The sequence below is a fragment of the Vespa crabro genome, chromosome 11, assembly GCF_910589235.1.
Source record: "Vespa crabro chromosome 11, iyVesCrab1.2, whole genome shotgun sequence".
In the NCBI taxonomy this organism is placed as follows: Eukaryota; Metazoa; Arthropoda; class Insecta; order Hymenoptera; family Vespidae; genus Vespa; species Vespa crabro.
The window spans coordinates 1,585,001-1,595,000 of NC_060965.1; the positions used below are offsets into that span (position 1 = coordinate 1,585,001).

The window sequence follows — 10,000 nt, forward strand, 5'->3', positions numbered from 1 at the left end:
ACTTATCGTTTCACAGTGGGTGGGACAATTCAAGGTTGAACTCGATACTGATTGGCTGTTAAAGATGGCTCGTATTTATCGACCAATCGACCGATGACGATCGTCCATCCTGATAGGTCATATTATAAACGCGTGATCCTTATGTATCCATATTATCTACCAATAGTTTTCGATGTAAAATACATTATATTTATGATATATCATAAAGAGTATCTTAAGTAATAATAATTAAATTTTAACATAAGTAATTCTTTAAATATAGAAATAATTGGAAACGAAATATACGTTAAATTTTTTTCTCGTCCTCTTATTTATCAATGTAATTTTGTTTTCATCAATAATATATCCATTCGCTTTTGTTTTTTGTCACACCCGTTATTGTATTCACTAGACGCCCTCTAACGGCTATTTATGTAACTAATGGCTCACGATCTCTCTGTAGGTCAGACCTACATACGTCATACTTCTAAAATGTCATGTTTATCTCTTAATCCACCAAGTACGTATCTTATGGATCGCTTGTATTACCTCTCTCAGATTTTAATTTGATATTATTATTAAAATTATCTTATTCGTTAAATAACGTGAACAATTTAATATTTGACACTTAAGGTAAGTCGTTGTAAAATTATATAATGTTAAAGTATATCGTAAAAGAGAAATACAATATGTCGTCGAACATAACCTATTCATTTATATACATTTGAATGTCTACAAAGTATTATGTAGAGATATATCGATAGATAAATCATTTTCATAAGGAAATATATTTTTATTACGTCTTCCCCTTTTTTCTTTTTTTTTTTATGTTCCGTGAATATATTTGTATTAATGTCAAAACTTCGGTTGAAGTATTTAATGAATATTTTAGTCGTGTCTAACAGTGTAAGGTACAGAAAAAGGCACAAGAAGAAAATTATATTTAAGTTCCTTATATATGTATACATAATATATATATATATATATATATATATATATATATATACACATACATTGTATTTTATATTTAATATAATTTCAATTGCAAATATAATAATGTATATTCTTATATGTCTTGAAACTTTAATAGAGAACACAATTATATATATATATTTTTTTCTTTTAATTATATTATTTCACATATATCAAGTATATATTATTGATATAAGATATAAGATGATATACAAGATTCTTGGCACATAATTTATAATTTAAAACATTTGTTAATTGTACGTTTCAATTTTGTATTTTTTTTTTTTCTCTTTTTCTTTTTTAGTTTTACACTAATACACTTTTAATATTTATATATTGATAACGACAAAGAAGAATTCAATCTTAAGAATGTTACTTTTTTATGAACACTAGGAATCATTTAAACAATATTTATAGATTGTAACAAAGTACAAAATATTCGCTCTGAAATTATTAAAAGTTATATAATGGGAACACATTACAATTAAATGGAACTATACTGAAATTTGTTTCTAATTAATTCATTTTGGCATATCGTTTTATATTCTATATGTTAACATTATGTTATATTGTGTATGTTAGAAATATTTCTTAATAGAAAAATTTATTGGAAGACTGTACCGCAATTCAAGAAAAAGAAAACAAAAAGAAAAAGGGTAGTATTAGATAATTAATATATCTTTTGAAAACTATAGATATAAAAATATAATTATTATTTGTTCAGAAGATAAGTAATAAAATAAATAATCCTATTATTAATTCTGATAACAATAATGATATGACATATATAATGTTAAACGCACACGTTATGTTACAAGGTTCTTTTTTTTCTTTTTTTATTTCTTTTTTTCATTTATGTGTTGTTCTAGACGCACAACGGTCCTTTTTTTTTCGTTTTTTTTTTCTTTTTTTTTTTTGCGGAATCATAAATCTCTGCTCGGATAAAAGATATACCATAATTTTTTTGTTAATTATCAATAAAAAAAAAAAAAAAATAAAAAAAAAAAATAAAAAAAATAAAAAAAAAAATAAAAAAAAATAAAAAAAAATTGATTATAAGCAACATATTTCCTTTCTTATAAATTGTAATCACTTCTCTAGCTGCAGCATGTATTTAAATCTCGCCCTCCCTCTGTCTGTCTGTCCCTGTCCACCTGTGCATACATCCATATATATATATATTACTTCACTTAACATTCTATTAAAAATCATTTTGATATATAACGATATCTATTATCTAAATTTAACTTATTTTCGTATATTACACGTAAGAATGGTCTAAAATTTTTATATCTCATGCCATATGTATATACTATATATATATATATATATATACATATACATATATATATATATATATATTTATATTATTAATCAGATATTAGTAATATCTGGTAATACTGTAATAATTGTTTTATTATAATTTACAAAAAAACACCCTGTCAATATTATCAATCATTATTACATGAATACAATAACTGGCCCCCACTTCCTGTAAAATGATTGATTTCTTTTTTTTTTTTTTCTTTTTTCTTTTTTTTTACCTGTTTTGTATAAAATATTTTTCATAATTACATAAATATATTAAGAAATATAGTATCAATCAAATTCAAATGATAAAAATAATTATATTGTAATAGTTGGACATTCAACCCTTAACAAACCGGATTTAACGACTGTTACATTTTTCTAAATATTTTATTAATAAAAGACAAATAATTGATTTTACCATTATGCAAATAAGAATGGAAAAAACGATTTCATCATATTTTTATATTAATTATCAGATTTATTAATTTTATATATATATATATATATATATATATATATATATATATATATTTCATAATTAAATGTTGCAGTCTCATGGATTACATCAGGGTAGAAAAGGGTTAAATTATAATACGTCCATATTATATATCATTAAAAATGGACATAGCAATATACTATCAACTGTAGTAATAAGAAGTACCAAACATTTTCCATACATATATCTAACTATCTAAATATTTATAAATTTTTTCACAGTGTAATATTATAATAACTTAAAATCAGTTTCTTCGGAAATATATTATTTTACTTCATTGAATCTTATAGATTTTCTATTTAATTGTATTCTTTGAGGAATAAGTTATTAAATTGTTATATTTATGTAATAACAAAATTAACTAATAATAAAAATAATAATAATGATAATATATATTAATATTTTTCAAATACTCCTAATGACATTGCATCAACTATTTTTTTTTTCTTTTTTTTTTTTTTCTTTTTTTTTTATCATCAAAATAAGATAATTATACAAAACTATTTAATACAATCAATATTTTTCGTCTTTATCATTACTACAGTCTTGTATAAAGCTTGTATAAAATCTTTTTATTAGATTGCTGTATAATTTCTATTTTGTTTTTCCTTTTTCTTTTTTCTTTTTTCTTTTTTTTTTTTTTTTTTTTTTTTTGGATAAAATTTATATGACTTTAAAAGTGAAAGTATGTATGTTTAATTAATGACAATAGGACAAAGAAATTATGCAACGACCTAATAGAAAGAAGAGAAGCACTTAATGGTTAATTATTGTTGAATTCAAATAAAATTTACAACTTTGCTTTATTCAAGCAGTCTAAGAATTATTGTTTGCAGTCTTCTTTTTAATAATCAACGATCCTGATATTTTGTTTAAACGTATAAGCACTCAAAAAAAAAAAAAAGAAATATACATATATATACATAAAAAAAAAAAGAAAACTTCATGCTTTGCATCCTAATGAAATTTAGAAAAAGTTTTAATTCATTAAATTATATATATATATATATATATATATATATGTGTGTGTGTGTGTGTATATATATATAATAAATCAAAAGTGTTAAAAATGTATGATATAGAATCAGAAATAATAAAGTATATGATACGGGATAATAATCGAATGACAATAATTAAACAATCATAGTTTAAGAGAGGCATAATGTTCCTGTTAAAAAAACACATCCATAAATACTAGCAAATCCAAAATCTATTGAACTCCATTTGAAAAATTTTCTTTTATAAAAAAAAAAAAAAAAAAAAAAAAAATAGATTCAAACAAATTGTTAAAAATCATTAAAGCTAATAGGCCGGATGTTTCATTCATGTTAAATAAAAAAAAATAAAAAAAGAAAAAAAGTAACACAAAATAAAAAAAGGAACGTACAAAATTATTTAAGTTATAAAACGTAAATGTATTAAATCATATAATCTACAAATTACTCGTGCGTAAATAATAAATCAATAAATACCCGAAATTAGCAATCAGTTGTTTTAAGTCTCTTACTGAAATAATTATAACATAGCTTGAAAACAAAAACTTAAAGAAGCACCTCGTCAATGATGAAGAATATAATTACATATTAGTAAAGAGATAAAATTCATTATTTCCTTTTTTTTTTCTTTCTCAACAATTACGACATAATTAAATTGTTTCTATCACAAATATTAGAAAATATATGCATTTCATTTGACAAATTCCTCAATGCATGATGAGGAATTAACAATTCATTTTGCATATATGAGTTCATGATTAAGTTCAATGATGATGACAGTGATGATAAAACAACAATAATAATAATAATAATAATAATAATAATAATAATAATAATAATAATAATAATAATAATAATACCAAAAAATAAATCGTAATGATAATGAAAATGACAAAGTCATTGAAAGCAATAGTGATCATAATGATGATGATGATAATATTAATAAAGTAGTAATACTAATTGAAAAGTAGTTGCAGGGATGGTGGTAATAGCAATAAATGACGATGATGATTGTAGTAATAATAATAATAATAATAATAATAATAATAATAATAATAATAATAATAATATTAATAATAATAATAATAGAAATAATAGAAATAATAGAAATAATAAAAGTAATAATAATAACAGTATATCTAATACTCATAACAGAGGTAACAGTGCAATTCTAATATGATATAAAATGCATTGTAATTTAGTAATTCCATTCATTGCAGAATGACAATTTAGATTTGTAATATAATGTTTGGCACATAAAAAGTACTTAGATATCTAATCTCCTGTATGTATATATATATATATATATATATATATATATATTTTTTTTTTTTTTTTTTTTCATATATATTTCTTATGACAAAAGTTTGAAAAAATGTAATAAATTTTTACTTTAGTGATAAACAGGTAGAATATATCTAAATATGACTTTGTCATTCTGCTTTGATATCAATTTGAATGCTATTCTAAACACGTTAGGAATTAAGATACACCGTTACAACAACAACAAAAAAGAAAAAAGAAAGAAATACTATTGCAATGTAAAATTCAATGAGATATAGACTGTCATTTTGTTGAGAACTTTTTAGCATTATAGTTTACGTATACTTCTTTTATGTAGGAAAAAAAGAAAAAGAGATAGAGAAAAAGGAGCAAGGGCACATAACATTGAATTTTTTTAGCGTATGCATATGTGTTGCATTTCCTGTCTTTAACTGATATATATATATATATATGTATATGTATATATACATATATACAGACATACATATATATATATATATATATATATATATATATATATGTATCCTATTTTATATTAGTTCGAGTTTTAAGAGAGCGAACAACATTAAAAATTGTACAGATTGCTGGATATTGCGGGTTAAGGACGGTAAGGTTGGGTCAGTTGGTATTTTGTTTGTTGGAGCGAAGGCGAGCCAAACCGGAACGCTCACCCTCTTCTTCGTCGGACGTACAAGGTGGTGCACCACCTACAGCACCGCGAGAAGACGTTGCTTGCATTAATTCTTGATCGGGTCCATTACGATGCTCGTATAATAAAATATTTAACATTTCCTCATAAATGCGAGCTTCTGGAAATTCAACCTGAATATCAAGGAATTTTAAGTTATTGCTCTTAATATATATATATATTTTTTTTTGGATTCTCTTATTACATATATATATATATATACCGGGTGAATTATAAATCTTACCTTTGTATGTTTTTTATCGGTTGTATATACAATTGAATGGCAGCATACTTCGGCTACTTTACGACCATGGCCATAAAATGTCCAACAGCAAATTTCACTTGAACCAATTACATCCTTGATAAATAGCACCCTACCATTAAATCTAAGAGACATTTTATCAAATAATTCTATATTTTTTAATAGATTGTCGTCTGATGTACTGGAACGATAGAATATTACATATATTTATTTTTTAACTATTTGAATGGGCTTACTCACTTTGAGAAAAATAATAACAATATATATATATATATATATATATATATATATATATATATATAACTAAAAATTTGTTAATACTACCTTGTATATGAATATTTGTTATTGTGCCTATTTATAATAAGTTTTACTACTGGCTTAGCAGTATTACTTATAAGAAGTTGTTCTTCCCTTTGAGACGTTATTAATGAGACGGTACAAATGGATTCTGCCTCGCGTTCTTTCCTAAGAAGTGCCTGCTCGCACGATTCGGCTAATTCGCTGATACAATAGTATTTAGCTTCTGCCAAAAGTTCGGCCATCTCTTTCGCACTTTCTGGCAATGGAACTGAGCCGTCTCTTAGGAAATTCAAAATTGTACCAAAATGTTTCCCACACCGATCAATTAATATCCATCCTATAGAAAAATTTATAATGTAACTAAAATGACTGTGCGCTGACTGTATATTAAAAAAAAAAAAAAGAAAAAAAAACAAACAAACAAACAAACAAACAAAAAAAAAATATATATATATATATATATATATATATATATATATATATATATATATAGAAAAAATCATTCTTTCTAATAAAGATCATTTTGGTTCTTAATACAAATAAGATGAATAATAAATCAAAAAGCAAATAAAACAATGGATTCTGATAATTTGAATCAATGTAAAAAGAGATTAAATACTTTACAATAAATAATGTTAAAATGTTTAGCCACAACAAATGATATCATTGTAAAATTTTTAATCTTTAATAAATTATACATGATATATAACTAATCTTCAAAGTATTACACTAATGATATATCATTGATATATAGTATGCTATACTTTAATATTTAAAGTGTCATATGAGAGAGAGAGAGAGAGAGATACACATACAGAGGGAGAGAGAGAGAGAGAGAGATACACATACAGAAAGAGAGAGAGATACACATACAGAGAGAGAGAGAGAGAGAGAGAGAGAGAGAGAGAGACTGAACACACATAAAAACAGAATAGAAAAAATGGCGACCGAACGGTGAACGATCACGATACGATCGAACGTTCGTTCGTTCGTCGTAAAAAATAAATACAAATATTGTTGCATAAATTAAAATGATGAATCGTAATTTATTCGTGATTACGATAAGATGTTAAAAAAAAAAAAGAAAAAAATTATATCGTTCAAATATTCGTATAATATCGTAATGTTGATCGTATAAATTAATCTTACCTTCGGAGTCGGTAAGAACCTCCATACGACCACTGAACATGGCGCGTAACATCGTGTCATGTTTTTGCAATGTGCCCAATGTCGTATAATGTAACGAACCACCGATATTCAACTTGACGTACTCCGAAGGACACTTAATCACCGTCTTATGATTTCCAGACATAACGAGCTTCGACACAACTCCAATAAGCGATTAATTAATTGATCGTGAAAAAAACGTATATCCCAGGAGAATAAGTTAAATAAGACGAATATAAAGAAATGTAAAAGAGAGAGAGAGAAAGAGGAGGGGAGTTCGGGTATGGGGGGAGGGGGAAAGAAGGTGCGATACAGCGAGTTCTTTTTCTATTTTTCTTTTTTTTTTTCTCTCTCTTTCTTCCTTGTATCTTTTTCCTTTTGTTTCTTTTTTTTTTTTTTTTTTTCTTCAAAGTGTCAAATCCACCGTACGACGACGACGACGACAACGACGACGACGACGACACGAAGTTAGGCACTTGACGCACTCGATCGAATTTGTTCTTCTTCCTATTTTCTTTTTTTTTCTTCTTTTTTTTCTCCCTTTTACTTTTTTTCTTTCTCTCTCTCTCTCTCTCTTTTTTCTTTTTTTTCTTTCTTTTTTTCTTTTTTTTTTTTTTTTTACTTTTTATTTTTTATTTTTGCTAACGAACGAACGAACGAACGAACGAACACGAACTAATAATTATTATAAAATCGTCCTTCTTTTTTTTAAGTGGCCTCGAATAACCTCATTGTAATCGCAAATGATACTTATTATTAACGTAGATATTAGAAATGACACAGTTTCTTCCCGCAATTCAACACGAAAGAATGCATCCTACCGTACCCCCATTTTGCTGAAAATGACTAGAGTGGCACGGACAACGACGAGCCAGGATTGTCAAACTTCAATATAGATATCGTATCGCGTGTATAATGTGCGCACCTGCTACCTCGTTCTCGTCCATATTGAAATTTCTTTATCGACCTAACACGTAACGTCGGTAAATTATAACAATGGAAGTATCATATCGATCGTCGATAAGGTAGTACGATGTTTATGTACAGACGATAAAGAAGATTTTCATTAGAAACAAATTCGTTTTTCTTTTTTTTTTTTTTATTCTTTTCCCTTCTCTCTCTCTCTCTCTCTCTTTCTTTATATTTTTATACAATTCTTTGTAAGTAAGTGTAACGAACGATCATAAAAATTGTGTCTTTCTTTCTATTTCTCAGTTTTTTTTTTTTTTTTGTATTTCCTTGAAACAACAAAAAATTCATTCTACTCGATATATGTACGTGTATATTTTAAAATGATTATCATAGTGAAAATACGTGAATCTAATATCATTGGCAACCAAGGTGGAAAACAAAAGTTTACGCATGCGTATAATACGAAAACCTAATAACACTCGTTTGTTTTTTGTTTTGTCGTTTAAGAGGAGAAGAAGAATGGCCGATTCTTTGACAAAGTACGGCCTTTATATTGATGATCTAAGTAAGATTTGTATTTTAGAACCGGAAGTAGCTAATCAGACGAATAAATTAAAGGAGGAATGTCAAAATTTCGTTACCAGTAAGTCAGTAAAGACGTTGTTGATTGTATTCAGCGATGATATCGATTGAGAAAATTTCTTCTACTTCTTTGCACACTTTCCACACTATGATTTTAATTTTCTTTCTTTTGTTTTCTTTTTTTTTTTTTGGTCTTTTTTTGGTGTTTTTTTTTGGCTTTTTTTCTCTCTTTTCTTTTCTTTTTCGCAGATCTTCCTATTTTAACGTTTTAACACGCTTTTCGTGACAATACAATGGATCTTTTAATTCTCTTTATTATGGCTCTAATTCTCTTACGATTTCAACTTGTTGGTTATCGTTCACTACCATAACACTTGGTTCGATCAAGAATGTCTCATGCATGCTACTCGAGACGGTACAGTACGAATCAAAGAAAATGAAATTCCCCGAAGACGTTTAAAGAAAAAAATTTTTTTTTTTCTTCCCTCTTTTTTTTCTTCTTTTTTTCACGAAATTAAAAGGAATTTTCATTTTTGTATTCGCGCATTAAGTAATATATGCATGTATCTCGACACATTTTTATTATTATTTGTCATCTTCTTCTTTTTTTTTTTTTTTTTTTTTTTTTTTTTTAGTTTACAATCAATTTGTGAAAAGAAAAAGAAAAAGAAAAAAGAAAAAGAAATTCGATGATTGTACCGTCATTTTTATCATTTTCGCGTTCCTATATTCTTTTATTTTTTGTTTTTGTTTTTTTTTTTGTTTTATTTTAATTCGTTTTGTTTATTTTTATTTTTTTAATTTATTTTTAAATCGGCAATTATTTCTTTGCACACGAAATCGTAGTAAATTCAATAATCTTCCTTTTTTTTTCCTTTTCTGTTTTCTTTTTTTCTTTTCCTTTATTTTATTTTATTTTATTTGTATAATTCGTCCGTCGCCATTTTTTTTTTATAGGAATCGTGGAATTTCAAAAGAATTGTAATAAATTCATCGACCTGACCGACAACTGGGCGAACGAGGTTGAGAAAGAAAAAATGCGAACGATCGGC

General features: G+C 25.6%; 3 protein-coding genes and 1 long non-coding RNA gene across 5 annotated transcripts in view; 2 read left to right on the plus strand and 2 right to left on the minus strand.

Moving 5' to 3' along the window:
• The window catches only part of LOC124427919 (elongation of very long chain fatty acids protein 6), an 8,945-nt gene extending 8,897 nt beyond the window's left edge, over positions 1-48 (minus strand). Inside the window, exon 1 of the mRNA XM_046971352.1 lies at positions 1-48. This exon is cut by the window's left edge and continues 93 nt beyond it. The gene's annotated coding sequence lies outside the window, so the exon portion shown is untranslated.
• Positions 49-432: 384 nt separating this feature from the next.
• Positions 433-3,666, plus strand: LOC124427848. Its single transcript, XR_006943033.1, has 2 exons — positions 433-612; positions 2,814-3,666. It is a non-coding gene; the product is annotated as an uncharacterized LOC124427848 (long non-coding RNA).
• LOC124427846 (BTB/POZ domain-containing adapter for CUL3-mediated RhoA degradation protein 3) lies at positions 1,826-8,349 on the minus strand. 2 transcript variants are annotated; one of them, XM_046971215.1, is made up of 5 exons: positions 7,437-8,349; positions 6,312-6,624; positions 5,970-6,168; positions 5,709-5,859; positions 1,826-2,105 (listed from the first exon to the last, which is right to left on the minus strand). In XM_046971215.1, the coding sequence occupies exons 1-5, from the start codon at positions 7,597-7,599 to the stop codon at positions 2,041-2,043; spliced, it is 891 nt and encodes a 296-aa protein (XP_046827171.1). In that variant the 5' UTR covers positions 7,600-8,349; the 3' UTR covers positions 1,826-2,040. The 2 variants fall into 2 exon arrangements, with proteins under 2 accessions (XP_046827171.1, XP_046827173.1); XM_046971217.1 differs by lacking the exon at positions 1,826-2,105 and having other exon boundaries at positions 3,339-5,859; positions 7,437-8,347.
• A 232-nt stretch (positions 8,350-8,581) lies between these two features.
• Positions 8,582-10,000, plus strand: part of LOC124427847 (intraflagellar transport protein 20 homolog) — a 1,891-nt gene continuing 472 nt past the window's right edge. Inside the window, exons 1-2 of the mRNA XM_046971218.1 lie at positions 8,582-9,009; positions 9,906-10,000. The exon at positions 9,906-10,000 is cut by the window's right edge and continues 60 nt beyond it. Coding sequence (XP_046827174.1) covers positions 8,817-9,009; positions 9,906-10,000 — 288 coding nt within the window. The 5' untranslated portion in view covers positions 8,582-8,816. The remainder of the gene's footprint in view (positions 9,010-9,905) is intronic.